Raw genomic sequence first — 18244 nt, 5'->3', positions numbered from 1 at the left:
TGCAATGCCCGGTGCGGGACAGGTTGGAGGAGTTGCATTCGCAGCGTCTCCATGAATGCAACCCCTGTGAATGTTCAACCCCCTCCTGTGAATGCAACCCCTCAGTCCTGCCCCACCCCAGGCACCGCCGCCTCTTTGCTCCCCCCTTTCTGCTCCCCCATTTCCCAACCCAACGGCCACCATGGGCAAACTGCCACAGGAGGCCCCGAGCCACCCTCTGTTGGGAAATCTGCCCACTGCTGGGGGAGAGCTTTGCACCTGGCCCTGGAGCAAGCCTGGCTCTGCAGCGAGTGTCAGCATGCCCCCCCAGCCTGGTATCTCACACCCCCTGCACCCCTTTTTGCATTCCAAGGCAATGCAGAACAGGGGGAAGAATGCCCCTCTGCCCACAACATCATCCCAGAGCCAGCAGCCCCATGGCAGGGACGCTGCCATGTCCTGGGAGGTGTCCTGGGGTCCTGCTGCTCCCACCTCCCTACCAAGAGAGAGGTTTCATCCCAGTTAGCTCAAGGCACAAGAGGAGTCAGGACTGGGAAGCTGCTCTGCTCTCCTTCTCCCACGCTGGGGGAAGCTGCGTGGCAGTGCCAGGGCCCCCCACCCCCTGAATTGCACAAAGCAGTAACACCCAGAAAGAGGAAGCAGGAGGGAGATACCCGCTGGCACCCCGAGGCTCAGCCCCCGGAGGGATTTAAGCACCCCCACCCCGAGCAGCCCCAGCAGTGGTGACAGTGGCCTGCTCTGCACTGCCATGATCATGGCTGGGCTCTTCATCCTCAGCCTGGGAGGTTCCATCCTGCTCCCAGCAGGTAGTGGGAGAGCTGGGGCCACGGTACAGGTCCCCAGGGTGGGAGATGGAGCCCCTGTGGCACGGAGGAGGCCAATGATCACCTGCACCCCCCAGGCACCCAGGGGAGCCGGATCATCGGGGGAAAGGCAGCAGTGCCCCACTCCCGGCCCTTCATCGCCTCCATCCAGATGGACGGGGAGCACGTCTGCGGGGGCTTTCTTGTGTGGCCCAAGTGGGTGATGACAGCTGCCCACTGCCTCATTCCCAGGTGAGCCCTGTCACCCCTGAACATCGTGTGACCCCTTCTAACTGATACCCCTGTCCCAGGGGGTTACACAGTCCTGGAGCTGCCCCCTCCCACCTGTGCTCCCCCTCGAGCCCCCCCCGATGGCCCCCAGCCTCGGCAGCACCTGCTCAGGCCCCCCCTGGCTGCAGGAGCAGCCCCTCGGTGCGTGTGGTGCTGGGCGCCCACCGGCTGGAGGAGCCCGAGGCGTCCCAGCAGGTCTTCAGCGTGGTTGAGTCCATCGCCCACCCGCGCTACAACCCCCGCGCGGTGGACAACGACATCCGCCTGCTCCGGGTGAGTCTGGCGTGCCACTGTCCCGCCACTGGGCACCCAGCGGCCAGGCAGGGGAGTGCCCCATGGCCCGGGACACGGGAGGGAGGTGGGGTGCCCCACGCGGGGCCGAGCCGACACTAGATGTCAGTGCTTCTCCGGAGAAGACAGACCGCGCCGTGGGTGCGATGGAGGCACCAAGGACACTCTGTCCGGGTCAGTGACTCCCAAGCAGCCAGTCTTTAGAGCAGACTGGGACCAGTGCAGAAGGACTGGTGGGGGGGCCCAGCCTCTGAAGAGGGAGGGGCAGGGCTGGGGGGGATCAGCAGGACGGGTCAGCTGGGGCAGGCAGGCTGTGGGGTGGAGAGGGTCCCAGGCAGGAATAGCTGGAGGGCTCCGCCCAGCAGCAAAACCGTCCGTGCCCTGTCCACCCACCCAGCTGAACAGGTCGGCCAAACTGAACGAGTACGTGAAGCGGATCCGTCTGCCTTCGCCACACATCGACCTGAAGCCCGGCACCGTCTGCTGCGTGGTGGGCTGGGGGGACACCTCCAACTATGGCAACCAGCCCGCTGAGCTGATGGAGACCAACACCACCATCGTCAAGCGGAGCCTCTGCCGGACGCTGTGGAGGGGCAAGGTCTCGGCCAACATGCTGTGCGGGGCCAGCCCCAACGCCACCCTGCAGGGCGTCTGCACCGTGAGTGCACCCCCGGCCCCGGGCCCCACTGCCCCCACTGGGAGACCCACTAGTCTCCCTCCAACCTCCTCATTTTGCAGGGTGACTCTGGGGGACCCCTGATCTTCAAGAAAAAGGTTTACGGCATCGTCTCATTCTCCGGGAAGAGATGTGGGGACCGCCGGTTCCCCGACATCTACACCAAGATCTCCAACTACATTGGCTGGGTGCATCGCACCGTGCGAGGGCCCCGCCAACGGAAGGGGAGGCCGAAGCCCTAACATGGCTGGGAGGGGGTCCTGGGGGTGGGCTGTGGGGAGAGGGGCTGAGATGTCTCCCAAGAGGGGAGAAAAGGGCCAGAACTCCCACATCCTCCAGCTCTGGTGGGGGCTGGGAGCTGATGCTCAGGGTTCCTTGACCCAGGACTCTGCCCATTGGTGAGGGGTGTCACGTCCTCCTCAGGCTGTAGCAGAAGCCCCAGCACCTCACGCAGCCTCTTGTGGCAGCAACATTTTCCTTCTTCAATAAACCCCCATCCCACTGCTTCCCTCTGTGCTCTGGTCCCCCCGACTTGTCCTGGGTGTGGGCGGATGGAGCAGGGGGTGCAGGAGGAAGAAGGGGAATGTGGCCCCCACTCAGGACCAGGCCCTGCCCCAGAAGAGCCAGGATCTGCAGCCAGGTGCTGCCACCCCAGCTGCCTTCCCGTCAGGGGTGGGGCTCCCCATCCCATCTCATCCCATCCTGCTCCATCCCATCTCATCCCATCCCGCCTCATCTTGTTCCATCCCACACCACACCCTTCCTGCTGCTCTACAGGACCCCCCAAACAGGGGAACCACAGACACCCCCCGGGGTCAGGCGGGCTCCCAGCTGCGCTGGCGGAGCCCACAGGGATCCGTCGGGAGCCTCACCCACCTCCCCACCCACAGACGGGCGCTCACCCCGTGGCAGCTGGGTGCCCACAGTGGCCAGGGGACATGTGCTGAGCTGCTGCTGGGTCTCAGCTGAGACACGTGTGGCTCTGCCCGGCGTCGTCTAGGAGAACAGACTCAGACATTCCCTGCTTCTGGCTGTTTGTTTTATCTGCAAATTGCTGGCACCCTGTGGCTGCTGCAGGGCCTTGCACAGGGTCAGGGGACACAAGCTGCGGTCACCAGTGGCCCTGGGGACACCCAGTAGAGGACAGACAGGCTGCCAGCATCCAAAGAAACCCCAAATCCCAGGGGGGTGCTGGCAGAGGCAGTGTGGGGCAGAGATCCCCTGGAATGCCGGGACAGGGCTGCCAGCCCCGGGGCTTCCACACACTGCCAGGGAGCCTGGAGAGCCGGCGCCTGTCCCAGCTTGTCCCAGACCACCCAAAAACTGGTGGGAAGGTGGCTCCTGACTCACAGCCATGTTTTGGAGGCTGAAATCTCCCGCTCATCACAGGAGCTGCTGTTGCTGCCGCAGCCCGTGCCCGCGGGCTCGGCACGGGGCCACGCACCAGCCGCTCCCGGGGCCAAACCCCGCGGCGGGGCAGGCGGGACGGGGAGCTGCCGTGGGCAGGAAGCGCTGCGGGCAGGCCGTGGAGGAACCCAGGCCACACACCACCGTGTGCAGCAGCGCCGGCATCCAGAAGGGCGTGGGCAGCGTTTTGGGAACTCCCGTACACCCATCCCCAAGAGCAGGGGGACATCGCTGAGCTGGGCAGGCAGGGAGAGGCTGCAGGAGAAAGTCCCACGACTGGGTTATCTGTCCTGGGTTATCTGAGCGGTCTTTTCCGACCTAAATGATTCTGTGATTCTCTGCAATGCACTCCTGTGCTGGGCATGGCTCTGAGGGGCTCGGCGGGGGTTGGGGGCTGTGCCACGCTGGCCCCCAGCACAGGGGATGCAGCTGAGGGAGATCCAGCGGCAGTTCCTGTGGAGCTCAGCACGTCAAGCCACAGGCTGCCGCCCGGGAACCATCCCACATCGGGACCCAATTACCGGCAGGAATTGTTTTGTGAAATACCAAACCCTCATGGCACAGCCCGGGATTGGGAACAGATTTATCTTGCTCTTCCCTGCTCTCCCCTTCCCTCCCGCTGCGCTGAGCAGCCTTGGCCGGGCCGGAGAACCCGAGCGCCAAGCGGAGCAGATGGGACGCGGCTCCTCACCGCTGCTGGGGGCTCCCCACATCCCAGACCCCGGCACAGGGGCACAGCCCCAGGGACAACACCACCTCCTGCGGCCCCAGAGCCTGCCCAACAAAACCAGACCCACAGCACCGTTTAATCTGGTTTATAATTATAATCCAACATAATCTAATGCAGCCATAAAATGCCCCAACAATACAGAATAGGGAATGTGGGTGTTCCCAAAGCATCTGCCTTGAGGGTCAGAATCCAATCATACAAAAATAGAAGATAAGGTATTTTTACATATAATATATATATAAAAATGATATTTATATAAAGTCAAGAGCTTTTTGGTGTCAGAGCTGAGCTGGTATTTACACAGGTGACAACAGAAGAAATGAGAAAAGGAATAAAAATAAATACAGGTGTGGGCAGAGCAGGGGGTACAGGGCCCCATAGCTGCAGTGTGGGGGTCCTTGGGGGGGCGGGCAGGGCCATCTCTCCCTGCAGCTTGGGCTCCATCTGAAGCTGTTCTGGCAGGGAGGGATGAGGAGGGCTGGGGGCAGCTGCCCTGGGTGATGGGCTCTGGGTGGGGGCTCAGTGGGCCAGGGAGAATGGTCATGCCCCTCAGATAGGGCTGCCACTGCACCAACTCTCTGGGCACCGGCATCACCTCCGAAGACGGTGGGAGCCTGGTCTGAATGGGCCTGGGAAGACCTAAACTGAAATCCATTTGAACACACACATGCTGAAAGTTTAGGAGACAATAACATACATATTTTTTTTTAATATATATAAAAATATATATCTATCTCTCTCCAATCTGATGCAGCATGCACTGCCTTTCCTGCTGCTGGCAGCCGGGGCTGAGCCCCTCAGGGAAGGCAAAAGCACAGATTCCCTCTAGACCTCGAGGTCCCAGCCAGAAACGTCAGCAGAGTACTGAGAATTAATCCAAAAATAAATAGGCCCAGGGCTGCCGGCCAAGGACACGTAAGGGGGGCCCACGGACACCCCTCCACACCGCGCCAGCAGCAAGGAAGGGCACTGGCCAGTGGAGAGCTCTGCCGGGCACTGGGTGGGCACCGGAGCATCCCAGGGCAGCTCAACATCTCTCTGGCCGTGAGCCCCCACCCCTGCTCCCCGGTTGGCAGGATGGGAACTGAGCCCCCTGCGACTGCATAACATACACAGGGATAAATAAGGATCTTTTTATCTTAATAAATATCAGGTATATGGTTTGTACAATATACACATAATGCCCCTGTCTCCCGGCTCCGGCTCGGCCGAGGGAGGATTCACACATAGTTCTCTTCCACGCTGTCCGTCTCTGCGGAGAATTTGGCTGCAGCTGAAAACAGAGAGAAGTGGTGAGGAGGGTGTGAGGGGTGACCAGGCTCTGGGGGTCCGTGCCCGCTGCCCCCCGCCCTGCCCTGCTCACCTGAGCAGCTCCCGTAGTGGCGCACGCCGATGGAGCGGCCGCGGTGGCAGGTGGCCCGCCGCAGGTGGCACGCTGAGGGGTAGGTGACATTGTTGTTGCCGCAGAGGGCGTGGTCCAGGCTGGTGGGCTCAGGGCAGGGAGCCGTCCGGCACATCACGCAGTGGGCGCTGCCCGTCTGGTCCACCACGCAGGTGTGGGTGCCAGGGCACACCACGCTGGAGCAGGACTCTGCAGGGAAGCACGGGGCTGGGGTGACCCGGGGAAGGGCACCCCCTCCCGCGGCTCCTCCGACTCAGGTGGACGGTGGACATCATCCCAAGGAAACCCGGCCACCTCCCAACCTTTGCTACTGGGGGACAGAGAGGAGCCAAGGGCCGAATGGTCCCAATCTCCCCCACCGATGATGCTCCCAAGGGCAGGAGCTGGCAGGGCTTGACATCCCGAGCGTGAAGGGAGCACGTGGCCCCAGGCTCTCGGCCTCAGCCCCAGCCAGAGCTGCGCCGCACGGGAGGAGCTGAGGTGCAGCTGCAGCGGCGGAGCGAGCGCGGGGCTGAGCCCGTTTGGCGCGGGGGGACCGGCCGGGCCAGCGGCCGCACGCAGGTGCCTTGGCAGGGAAGCAGCAGCTGCTGCAGCCAGGCTGGCAGCCGCCGTGCTGGCCCCGGCAAGAGGGAAGGGCAGGGTCACCCTGGACCCGACCCAGTGCTGGAGCAAGGGCGCATGGGCGTGGAGGGAGCCTGTGCAGCAGGATCAGGCCCTGCAAAGGGCTCTGCCGGGGGGTGGTGGCGCAGGGGGCTCGTGCACCCCCATCATCCCTCCACCTTCCTCTCTTTCTTTCCCTGCTGGATTGGAAGATTTGGCATCTGCAGCTCTCAAACTCCCATTTCTTGCCCCACATTTCCCTGCTCAGCCCAGAGCTTGACAGACAAAGCCTTCCAGAGAGCAGGGCTGGAAAAATAACCATAATCCTTCTGACAGCTCTTGGCAGAGCCAGGAAGATCACTGCGCCCTTTACAAAAGAGGAAAAAAAGGGGCTTGACGTTTGTAAATGACATTTTAGGGACTGTTACTGCTCAGTCCAAAGTGAGACCAAACCCCGGCGCACCAACAGCCTACAATGTCCCCTTAATGGGCACCAAGACCTGTGTCCTGCAGGCGAGACCCTGCACTGGGATGGACCTTCCCTCCCTGGACCACAGGGGATGGGGATAGGACAGAGACAGAATAGGAATGGGACACAGTGGGGTGGGGGCTCAACTGCACCTACTTTTGCATTTGCCCTGGTACATCACTTCGAGGTCGGGGTGGTCTCTGCACTTGGCCGTCAGCAGGTCACACTCGTCCCGGTAGGTGTAGCCATCAGAACCGCAGACCTGCAGCTTGCGGGGCAGGCTGGAGCAGTCTGGGGCACAGGCACACTGGGGACGCCCGTGTTTCATCTTGCAGACCTTGTCGGGGCCGCACACCACCCCCTCACAGCTCTCTGGGGACACAGAGCAGCAGCAGTGAGGACGCGGCACCGGCTGCCCCCCACCAGGGAAGGGCCCGTGCTGCCCACCCCCGTGTGACACCGAGTGGGACGGGGCCAGCGTTGGCCCTCGCAGTCCCGAATGCCCCCCGGGCCACAGCGCACGTGCTGACACTGAGCTGCCCCGGCAGCATCTGGATCTGCTCAGCCCCACCGAGGAGCAGGTCGTTGGCTGTGGCTCTGCACAATCATCCAGCGCTCACCCCAGCCGGAGCCCCGGCTCCACTCAGCACCAGCTCACTCCTTCCCATCTATTTATTCTTTGGAAGGAGTCATTTCTTTCTCTTGTGCAATGGAAAAATCTATCTCCACAAGGCCCCAGTTCCTCCAGAAAGAGCTGGGCTTCGCGAGTTGTCTGGGCGATTGGGAATGCCGCTCCCAGCAGACAATGCCTGGCCCTGTCTCGCTCTGTGACTGGAACACAAGAGCAGGAGGCAGCAGCCAGCGCCGGTCCCCAGACAGGCAGATGCTTTGTCCCCCCGGGTCACCTCCCGGCCAGCACGGGGGCCGGGGTTCAGGGGGTCCTGCCAGTGCCCCGGGGCCATGCCCACGCCAGCAGGGACGGAGAGGGGCCGCTGAGCAGGGGCCCATCCTGGTGTCCAGGGGCCCAGACGCTGGTGCCTCCGCAGGGAGAGGCAAAGGGGTCAGCGGCAGGGACAGGGGTTCTGTCTGGGGCAGCTGGACCCCCTCTGCCTCCCAAAGCACACAAAGCACTCACCCCAGAGGGACTGGCCCCTGAGCTCCCCAGGACATGGGCACTGCTTGGACCAATCAGCACCCACACCGGGCAAGACCAAAAAGCTTCCCAGAACGGGGATTCTCCCCCAGCAGGAAGGATCCCTGGGGACAGGGTGTGTGCTTGGAGCTTTGGGAGGCACAGAGGGGGATTTCCCTGTGGGAGATGGGCCACCTTGGGAGACAGCGAGGAGGAGGAGGAGAAGGAGGAAGGGGAAATTCCCTGTCTGCTTAGCCCAGCAGTCCCTGGGGGAAATTCCCTGGTGGGAAACAATTTCCCAGATTGCTCCCTGATTTCCACAGCTGGGGTTTGTCCCAGGGAAGGAGACCCTGAGACATGGGGACCCCATGACAGAGGGTTACAGCTCTGTGTCCCAGGGCTGCTAGAGGAAACAGGACCCTCATCACCCTCCGCTCTGAGATGCTGCAGCAGAGCAGAGTCCGATTGTCCAGACAGTCCCAGCAAGGGAGGGAGTGGCTGGAGAATCTGCCCGTGACCCTGACCCCACAGCCTGGCTCCCCCCCTGCACTGGGTCCTTGGGGGGGACACCGTGTCCCCAGCAGCTGGAGCCAGGAATTTCACTTCCCTCCCAGAGACCCATTGCAGAGCCCCCGGGGCCTGGCCGGCACCTCCCCGTGGGGCTTGGCCGCCCGGCTGCAGCCCACTTTATCCCAGAGTAACCTCTTCCAGCCCTGCAAGCCCAGCGAGTGGGAGCACAGCTCCTCTTATCCACCCTCTTCCAAAGCCTCTGGAGCCTGGTGAGGAGCAGCACCAGCTCCATCTGGACGGGACAGGCAGGGGCTGGCTGATGGTGTGAGGGTTGTGGTGCAAGTGCTGGCCGGGCTCTCCAGCAGTTTCCTTAAAGGCCCTGCTCCCAGACCCCAGTAAACCCCAGGAGCCTCAGCCCACACTGTGGTCTGTGGCCACTGGCAGCCCCCATGCCTCCCAGTCTCTCTGCAGAGGTGAGACCAGACTCCTGGTCAAGGGCTGCCTGTTCCCACTGCACTCTGCCCCAGGCATGGGGGAGCCCATGGAGAGGGTCCTGGTGCTCCCAGCTCCGCCAAGCAGGGATGGGGCCAAGGCCAGGATCTCACTCAGCTTTTGGCTGGCACGGGGTGCAACCCCAAGCTGCACCAGGATGGGCCCGAGGAGTGCAGGGAACTAGAGGAAGCGGTTTTGTTAAGAACCTTTTTCCCCCTTTAAGCAAATAACAACATGACCTTCCAAATCCCTGCTCCTGTCTCCTGCGGGCAGCAGGTCCTCGAGCATGTTCTCACACAGCCACACAAGTGCTGGGGGATCCGCGCCTCTGGCACACGCCAAAACATCTGGTGGGGCTGGAACTCACAGCTGGAGAGTTTCCACTTCTGGAACTGCCCGTTACATAAAGCCATTTCACACACACGCTGGGAGGAGCGAGGGGGAGCGGAGGGGAAGAAATAGATCTTTTTGCCTTAGAAAAACCTGACAAAGTTTCCCCTGAGCAGCCATGGTGAGGGCAGGGGCAGGGGGCCCCAGTGCAGCGAGGTTAACTTGGGAACAGGCAGCCCCAGCTCCGCTCCCTGCACTCGGCTGCCCGGCCAAGACCCGGGTCACGCGTCCTACTCCGCTGGGAGAGAACTAAAATACACACAAAATGAGAGCAGCCAGGGGATGCAGGCTGTCCTGCCAGCTCTGACCCACAGCAGCATCTGTCCAGGAGCTGCAGCAGCAGGAGCATGGGGTCAGCAGTCCCTGGGGTCCCTGTGCTGTCCCAGACTGCCCAGAAGAGCCCTGTCTGGTGAGGGGCAGCCCAGCCCCATCACTGCTGCATCCCTGGAGCTGCAGGCTCTGAGCATCCCCCGTGGGCAGAGCTCAGCCCCACAGCATCCCCTCACCCCCTGGCCCGCTCACCTTTGCAGGGGTGGCATGTCACCAGCCCCAGGAAGCCCAGCAGGCTGATTTTGTTGCCTGGGTAGGTGTAGTTAGACCAGGCCACGTCCACATTGCCGTTGGCACAGCATTCCTCCCATGTCACACCCGTCTTCAGGATCATGGTGCACTTGGCCTCCTTCCCCTGCTGCAACCAGCAGATACCACCTGTGGAGAGGGCAGAGGGTAAGGGATCCCTGCTGTGCTGGGACTCCCACGAAGGGCAGCAAGATGCCAGCTGTGGCTGGACCACCTCGGGCAAGAGGCACAGAGATCACTCCAGTGCCTGGGATGAGCTGGGGAACCCAGAGACACTCTGTTCTGGCTCCCATCACTCATGTGGCACAAGAGCTGTCCCAGAGCAGGTGTCCCTATGGGTCCCTGGCACGGCAGCTCCATGCCCTCATAGCCATGCCAACGCCTGGGGCTGCTGCCAGCCCTCTTCCACCAACAGGTTCAAAACCAGCACTGGGACCACAGGGATGCACCAGTTATCCCAGCACTCCCAGCAGTGCTCTGGGAGATGCCCAGCCAGCAGGCCAGCGCATCTTACTTGGGCTTGCAGCTTACCTCCTCACTGCCCTGCCCTCCCTGCCTCCATCTCTGCCCAGCTCCTGCCCAGTCCCAGAGAGAGGGGGCCCCAGCTGGGAGGGGGGCAGACAGAGCAGGGCCAGTGGACAACCATGCTCTGGATCCCCCGGTGTGTGCCAGTGGCTCCATGGGGGAATGAAACCATCACGGGGGCTTGACACACACACGGCCCCTGCAAGGAGCGCCTGAGCCAGTGGCTGGAGCGTGGGGCACTTGCCCCAGCCCTTGGGTCTGGGCCAGCCCCGCGGCACCGGATCGCTCTGACTCAAAAGCCTGTTTGTTCTGTGACCCACCAGCGAATCAGTTAGATTTTTTTTTTCTTTTTTGTGAGTGATTTCTTTGCAATTTCCGCCTCTGCAAACCAGCCTCTTGTGACGCTTATTTGGGTTCGTGCTCTCATTAGCTGCGCTTGAGGTTTGTTAAACGGCAAAAGATGGGAGGGAGGGAGAGATGGGGGCGGGGACGTGTCCTGTGCTGCCGGGGGGGAGTCGCTCCCCTCCAAGTCAGGGATTCACCCTGCCCCAAAGTGGAGCCCGCCCCAGACCCTGTACCCCCTTTTTTCCTCCCTCGCATATGATTTTGGTTCAGCCACAAGCACATGGGGCTCCCAGCCCGGCTGCATCCGCGGGGCAGTCGTGGATGGAGCAAATCCTCGGGCTGCGGAAACCAGCGCCTGGACGCCTCGGGCAGCACCAGCCGCGCCAGCACGCGGCTGCCATCGGGGGGTTATCCTCCACGGATTTGTTCAATTGCTCTTCCGAGCCCAATTTCCCGTTACAACACCGCACGGCCCCCACTCCCCACGGAACACTCGGCATCGTGCGAAGGGAAGATGGAAACTCTCGCTCCGATGCGGGAGAAGCGACACCAGCACCACCGCACGGCTCCGCACCGCTGGGAAGGGCTGATGGAGCCCCGACCCGGGGTCTCGGGACGTCCTCCCCCACAGCCCCGACACCGCCCAAGCACGGCGAAAGCCGCTAGCACCGGCGGCGGAACCGGGAGGCTCCGAGCTACGAACTCCACACCCCGGTCACGGACCGGCCCCGCTCCCGGCCCGTCCCACCGGGGGCCACGCAGCCCCGAGCCGGCTCTGCCGCCTCCGGGAACGGGGACTCCCGGGGCACGCGGGGTGCGGGATACCGAGGCCGGGCAGCGGCACGGGCGGGACCCCGGGCGTTCGCTCCCGCCGCGCAACCCCGCGACCGACGGAGGGACGGCAGGGACCGGGACACCCGAGCGGCACCGCCGGGCACCGGGCAGCCGCCGCTCCGCCCCTTAAAGCGGGTTTGTGCCGCCGAGAGCTCGGCATCTGCCCGGCGGGACGGGACAGCGGTGCCCGAACGGCGCCGCGACCCCGGGCCGGGCCGCCCCCGCCCCGAGCACCTGCCGGCGGCGATACCGAGCGGGCGGGCTGCGCCGGGACCCCCGCCGGAACCGGGACCCCGCGGCTCTTACCGTGCGCGGCGGCGGGGCTGCAGAGCGCCAGCAGGCAGAGCGCCAGCCGCAGCGGCATGGCCGGGCCGGGCGGGGACGGGCCGGGACGGGCCGGGGCGCTCCGGTGACCTGTTGCTGTGAGGCGGCGGCGAGGCCGGCGGAGCTATAAAGCGGCGGGGAGGCGTGAATCACCGGGCGGGGCGGCGCGGGGGGGCCGGGGCGGGGGCAGCGGCGGTGGAGTCGGGGGGCAGCGAGGGGGGTGAGTGCGGGGGCGCGGGGATGGCAGCGAGGGTCTGATCGTCCCCGAGTGGGCGGTGGGGAGTCGTGTCCGTGTTTCCCCCGGAGCGGGCAGGGACCGGCAGCCCCGGACTGAGATGGGACGGGGAAGGTTTGGGGGTGCCCCCGTGCTCGGTGTGCAGCGGAGCAGAGCGGTGTCTGGGCAGACCCTGAGGTGTGGGGAACCCCAGAACACTTCCCTGCCCGACCCTGTGCCGCCCGCACGGCTGCGCCTTCCACACCCATCCTCGCATGAACCCGCGTCTGCCTCCTCCCGCCCTCCTCCTTCTCGCGGAGCAGCCCGGCTGGCAGCAGGGGTAGGGTGAGGGCTGTCTCATGTGGCTCCTTTCATCTCTGCTACCCAAACACCCCCGCAGCCCGGCTGGTACCCAGCATCACCCCCAACGAGCCGAAGGGAAACTGAGGCACCAACTCGAGCCCTGCCAGACAAGGAGGGGAAGGAGAAGAGCTGGTGGGGTCATACTCCCATGGCACGTGCTGGCCCCATTCTCCCCAGCTGTCCCCACTAGCACTAGTACTAGCACTGCATCTCCTGGCTCCCAGACGCATGCTGGACCCTGCATGGCCTGGCTCGTGCTGGGGAACTGGGACCTGGGCCAATACTGCCAGGTTTTCAGGGGCTCCCAGTCTTTGTGCAGCTCCTGACAGGACTGGGGAGCACAGTGGGGAGCCCCGGACAAGGCAGGCTGGGCTCTCTGGCATTGCCTGGCCTTGCTTCTTGCTCAGTGCCACCACAAAGAGATTGCCCACCTGTTTGAAGGGGGGTCGGGGTGCACCAGGGCCCCCAGCTGTCACCCAGCTCCCCAGGTAGGGCATTGGGGACACAGGGCTCTTTGCCACAGCCCAGGGCCCTCTCAGCCCTGAGTGCCGTGTCCAGCTCGCGGCCGTGCAGCTGAGGAACGTTTCACCCCGTGCACTGGCCTCAGCTGAGGTCATGTTTTCAGCAGGGCTGAGCTGGGCTCTTTCGGAGAGGGGCCCAGACCACAGGGCTCCGGGGACCCTGCACCACCCCTCTGGCCCAGCAGCAGCCTCCTGGCTCTGAGTGGTGCCAGCACAGCACAAGCAGCTTGCTCTGGCGCGGGATGGGGCTGGACGCAGCTTTGGTCTGGTGGGACATGGAGCAGCCCGGGTCCCACAACAGGGATAGCGGGTGCGCTGCCAGCTGCCAGCACGGGCAGAGCAGTATGGCCACTGGCACCAGCACAATCTCCATCCCTCTCTCTGCCCCTCTGGCCAGTGAGCCGTCTCTCACCAAGGTAGATCTTCCCCTCCTTTTCCCCATACAGTCCCTTGCATCCCCAGGGAGGGGTCGGGAATGGGGAGGGATGGGTTTACCCCAGGTGGCATTGGTGCCATCTGCAGGTGCAGGAGCTCTGTGTCCTGCAGCACCCGGCACCTCCCCACAGCGTGTGGTGGGGCCAGGAGAGCCCCGCACAGGACAGCGGGGGGGTCCTGGGGGAAGGACAGAGCTGGCAGCCCCCGCCCGCACGGGCTCCTGGTGTGCTCCCGGCCCTGGCCCGGCTGGCGTGACCCGGCTCCCTCGGCCGCCTCGGAGTGATTGCCCATGTAAGGGCCGAGGACTGGGAAGCCAAACCTCCAAGTGGGATGTCCGTGAGCGAGCGGGTGGTGATGCACTCACTCACATGCTCCAGGATGCGAGAGGAGCTCGAAAAGGCCAGGAAGGGATTTTCCCTGGCTCAGAGTGGGGTTGCACAACCACTGGCTCTGGCAGGGAAGGGGTCGGACCTCGCTTGGAGCAGCAGGCGTTGTTGCCTCTGTCAGGGAGCAACCAGGCTCCTGATGTGAGGCAGGAGGAGCCTGGAGGCCGGGAAGTAAGTGGGTCCCTGAGCTAAAGGGGGCTCAGAGCCCTGCTGAGGTCACCCTGCTCCCAGGAAAACCATGCTGGGGGCTCCGCTTGCCCTTCTCCTGGTTGTGGCCAAAGTGACTTGCCTGCAGTGATGGCGGGGGGGGGCAAGGCTGATTCTCAAGCAAAGCTGGGAGCAAAATTCCACCAACCAGTCTTGCACACAGGGTGATTCTGCCTCCCTGCACCCCACGGACAGCCTGGGACGTGACTGAGACCCCTCAGCACCCGCAGAAAGGGGGGAGGGGGGCGAGAAGCCGGATTGGGATCTGCAGGAAAGCAGCCCTGCGGCACCCGAAGGGAGTCAAAGGAGCCCCTGGACTGGGGCTGGGGGCGGCAGAAGGCGCTGGGACGGGGACAAAGGAGCCCTTTGGAGCGCAGTGAATGGCGGCCTCACATCTGACCTTTCATCTGGGTGCTGGTGCCATGCTGGGTCAGGGCTGCAGCAGGATTTCAGGATGAGGTTCAGACCCAGCCATTCTCCCCCCAAACCCTGGCTGGTGCATCCTGCTGCTGGGCTCCTTTAAGGAGGGAATCTCGCCTCTTTCATCAGTTCAGGCTAATTAAACTCTGCTAAACCAATTAGAGCTGCAATTTGCAACAAGACATTCAATTGAGAAGTGTTTCTCCCAGAGCTCAGGGTCAGGGCAGAGGTTTCATACCGCCGGCATGGATCTGTGGGCAGGTGTTGGCCAGGGCCCTGGATGTTGCCATTTCCCTGTCAGAGCGAGGTGATCCTGGCCCCATTCCTCTCCGCAGCGGGATGCCCCAGTTTCTCCCACGCAGGTGGAAGTGCTGCCAAACACAGCAGTGGGGAGAGGGGCTGCTGGTGAGGGATCCTCAGCCCTGGCTCAGGTGCATCCATGGGGCCATGAGACCCCGGGAAACCCTGGGGATGGGACCCAGGCTTGGCACAGCAGGGCCAGTGCTGGAGCTCAATGTGTACCCAGGAGGGGGGATGGGACCGAGCCTCGGTCACATCCCTCGGAGCTGGAGCCTGTGCTGGGTGGCTGGTGCAAGGCACGAGCTGAGCCCTGGGGCTGCTGCCGGCAGCCTTGACCCCGAGGCAGGATTTTCTCCACCGTGTCCTCATGGCTCCAGCACTGTGAATTGGGTTGGTGCTTGTGGCTCATGGCCACATCCCTGGAATTGGGGAGAGAGTGTTGGAGCGGTGTGGGCTGCACCTCGATGGCCACACCCCACCCCCAGCGCTGACACGGAGCTTCGCCCCGTGCCCTGGGGCGGCAGCGTCACCGCTGCTGCCTCAGTTTCCCCATCTGCTGAGACGAGATAATGCTCCTCTGCTTGATCCTGCGCTATCTCCCAGGAAGGTTGCAGGGATTAGATTGCTAATGTTTGCAAGGAGCTTTGAAGATGAAAGCTGTGAACAAATGCCAAGAAGTGCTGAGCTGGATTCTCCTCGCCAAGTAATCGTTTCATGTTCCTGGGACACTTCCACTTCTGCGGATGAAGGAGGGCAGGGCGGGAGCGCCGGCGTGCAGGGAGGGCCGGGAGGCTGACATACCTTCCCAAGACTTGCCCCTCCAAATCTGATCACCCATCCTGTTTGATTCCTGATCAAACTCTGATCCTTCCTGCTGATGCTCAGACCCAGACTGCCTCGCTGCTGCTGGCATCAGCACCACCAGCACCCTGCAGGCCCCAGCCCCCCAGGAAACATCACCCTGGGGGGGATTCGCTCCCTCTCCCCTCCTCAGCAAAGTCTTCCCCCTCTCCAGAGCTTTGGGTGCCCCCGGCAAGAGCTACACTCCCCCCCAAGGCCTCCTCTCTCCCAGTCTTTCATCCCAGTGTCCCCAGCTCTGCCCCACACTGATGGAAGATGCTCTGGGCTCTGTCTGTGCTGGAGAAATGCTGGTGCTTGGATCCAGGAGGTGCAAGCAACATGGAGTGGGGACTGGGAAGGCTGGGATGCAGGAAAGCAGCGGCCAGAGCCAGCAAGGACATCCTGTCCCATCCACTCTGACAAGGTGTGCCCCTCTCAAAAAGGAGCAGACATCTCATGGCCACGGCCCACAGCTGGCTCTGGTTCTGCCTCTCCTGTCCGTGCACATGGATTTACAGACACCTCAGTGAGCTCCTTACGAACAATCCCATTGCCCACGCGGCCAAGCCTGGCACGGTCAGCTGGGCCACATGTGACACAGGGGTGTGTGTGTGTAAACACATGCATGACACGGGTGTGTGTGTAAACACACGTGTGACACAGGGGTGTGTGTGTAAACACGCATGACACAGGGGTGTGTGTAAACATGCATGACACAGGGGTGTGTGTGTAAACACGTGTGACACAGGGGTGTGTGTGTAAACACACGTGTGACACAGGGATGTGTGTGTGTAAACACGCATGACACAGGGGTGTGTGTGTAAACACGCATGACACGGGTGTGTGTGTAAACACATGTGTGACACAGGCATGTGTGTGTGTAAACACTCATGACACAGGGGTGTGTGTGTAAACATGCATGACACAGGGGTGTGTGTGTAAACACACGTGTGACACAGGGGTGTGTGTAAACAAGCTGTGAGTCAGCGCCGGCAGCCGTGTGGGCTCCAGCACAAGCACTGCCTCCACCAGGTGCAGGGCAGGAGCAAAGTGAGCCTCGAGGGGAGAGCTGACAGTCAGGAAACCGTGTGGGGCTGAACTGGGTCCAGCAGAGCCAGGAGTCGGGAAAACCTCCCGGGCCATTAAAGTCCTTTGGCTCCTCGGCGAGGCTGGGGAGAGGCGCTGGCGGAGGAGGCAGAGCTGCACCAGGAAGGGCAGCGGTTCTCCACTGATCTTTGTTCCCTGGGCAAGGTGCTGGTTATCGGGACGAGACAGTGAGGCTGCTGGCTGCCCTCCTCCCATTCCAGCCAGGTGGAGGACACAGACCCCACTGGCACTACAGTGGGCTGTGGCACCCTGGCCCTGCCAGTCTGGTGGCCCTGCAGGTTCCCAGTCCCCTGGGCCATTGAAGGGCAGAGCCACTGTAGGTCATGTCCCGCCTGAAGCCCCCATCTACCACACAGCCCCTGTCAGACAGGGAGCCTGATTGCTTGGCCCAGGCTGGCAACTGGTAGAAAAACATGTTTTTCATATTAAAATTTCCCTTGAAGAACAATGGTTTAAATCAAGCATAAAAAAGAATCCAAAAAAAAAAAAAGAAAAGGGAAATTTTTGGTGGAGCCCAAAAGCAGCCCCCAGGGACCGTGAATTTCCCTTGAGCCCCCGTGCCCTGGCTGCTCCCAGGACAGGTGGGCCACTGGGATGGCACAGGGGGGCCAGAGCAGGGCCGACAAGATGCCACTAGCCCTGCTGCTCGGGACATCCTGGATCCAGGGATCAGAGCCGTGCAGGGCTGGGGGCCACCCGCTGCCAGTGCCCCTCAGCACTCCCAGCCTGGCAGCAGTGAGGTTGGGGCTCAGCCTGTGTCACTGCTCCTGGGTCACCGGGAGCTGCCGGATCGCTGCCAGGTGGGATCCAGACCCACAGCCTGGAGGTGCGAGGCTCCAGGAGAGGAGGTGGAGGATGTAAATCTCACGATCTGTCTGAAGAAATTCAAAGGAGACCGATTCAAATCCACCGTGACACGACTGGCTCGGGGCGGGCAGACAATCCCTGCAGTGTCTGTGAGGAATCTCGCCACTTTCCTTTGAGTGGCCTCCAATTTATTAATTAAAATAGACAATTATATATGATGTTGGGTGGAGGGGAGCAGGGAGACCAGCTGCACCAGTTATTCTCACTTGGCAGGAACCGTGCTGGAAGCTGCTCCTGCTCCAGGAGGTGCCTGTGCTTCCCAGGGCTCAAGGCAGAGCCTGGGACAAGGCTGTGCCCGGAGCTGCACCCCAAACACCCAACAGCCAGGCAGCACAGGGGCTTCAGCTCCAGCCACTGCTTTGTTTAGGAGCACAGGGTCCAGAGGTCAGGATGAATCCCTGTGACCCCCTGTCCGGGGTCCCAGACGGGCAGTTGTCCCCTCCACTGACCAGTGCAGTCACTGACGTGACTCCAAGCTGCCAGAGGAGCCTCCCACCCTGTCCTGTCCCCTCAGACAACGGGAGCCCTGGGATATTTTCCACTGCCCTCTCTCACCCAAGCAGGGCGGCCAGTTTGGGAGCGGGCTCTGTGTAAGGATGACTCGGTGCTAAGTGGGGAGGTGTCACCTCCTCGTCAGCTCTCTTGGGTGAGGGTGCAGTTTGCCTTTCTGCAGCACCGTGGGAAAATCCTTCCCTGGGTGACTCAAATTTACTCCCAACCAGGGGCGGCTCCCTCAGAGGAAGGGACAGCTGAGCCCAGAACCCACGATCCTGGGGTGCCTGAG

At 62.7% G+C, this 18244-nt stretch overlaps 2 protein-coding genes across 2 annotated transcripts; one reads left to right on the top strand and one right to left on the bottom strand.

The window, feature by feature from the left end:
* Window positions 1–575: 575 nt before the first annotated feature.
* Window positions 576–2304, top strand: PRSS57 (serine protease 57). Its single transcript, XM_027713152.2, has 5 exons — window positions 576–806; window positions 902–1055; window positions 1223–1367; window positions 1783–2043; window positions 2124–2304. The coding sequence occupies exons 1-5, from the start codon at window positions 749–751 to the stop codon at window positions 2301–2303; spliced, it is 798 nt and encodes a 265-aa protein (XP_027568953.1). The 5' UTR covers window positions 576–748; the 3' UTR covers window position 2304.
* Window positions 2305–4302: 1998 nt separating this feature from the next.
* Window positions 4303–11861, bottom strand: FSTL3 (follistatin like 3). Its single transcript, XM_027713112.2, has 5 exons — window positions 11783–11861; window positions 9716–9901; window positions 6826–7041; window positions 5562–5789; window positions 4303–5471 (listed from the first exon to the last, which is right to left on the bottom strand). The coding sequence occupies exons 1-5, from the start codon at window positions 11838–11840 to the stop codon at window positions 5419–5421; spliced, it is 741 nt and encodes a 246-aa protein (XP_027568913.1). The 5' UTR covers window positions 11841–11861; the 3' UTR covers window positions 4303–5418.
* Between the last annotated feature and the right edge of the window lie 6383 nt (window positions 11862–18244).

The sequence above is a fragment of the Pipra filicauda genome, unplaced genomic scaffold, assembly GCF_003945595.2.
Source record: "Pipra filicauda isolate LSUMZ 115617 unplaced genomic scaffold, ASM394559v2 scaffold482_size497672_pilon, whole genome shotgun sequence".
Taxonomy (NCBI): Eukaryota; Metazoa; Chordata; class Aves; order Passeriformes; family Pipridae; genus Pipra; species Pipra filicauda.
This window is presented reverse-complemented; position numbering and strand designations above follow the sequence as displayed.

Coding starts and splice junctions, on each gene's coding strand:
- PRSS57 (XM_027713152.2), top strand. CDS start 749: ATGATCATGGCTGGGCTCTTCATCCTCAGCCTGGGAGGTTCCATCCTG. Junction 807..901: donor TTCCATCCTGCTCCCAGCAG/GTAGTGGGAGAG, acceptor TGCACCCCCCAG/GCACCCAGGGGAGCCGGATC. Junction 2,044..2,123: donor CCCTGCAGGGCGTCTGCACC/GTGAGTGCACCC, acceptor CTCATTTTGCAG/GGTGACTCTGGGGGACCCCT.
- FSTL3 (XM_027713112.2), bottom strand. CDS start 11,840: ATGCCGCTGCGGCTGGCGCTCTGCCTGCTGGCGCTCTGCAGCCCCGCC. Junction 7,042..9,715: donor GACATGCCACCCCTGCAAAG/GTGAGCGGGCCA, acceptor CTGTGTCCCCAG/AGAGCTGTGAGGGGGTGGTG. Junction 5,472..5,561: donor CCACTACGGGAGCTGCTCAG/GTGAGCAGGGCA, acceptor CTCTGTTTTCAG/CTGCAGCCAAATTCTCCGCA.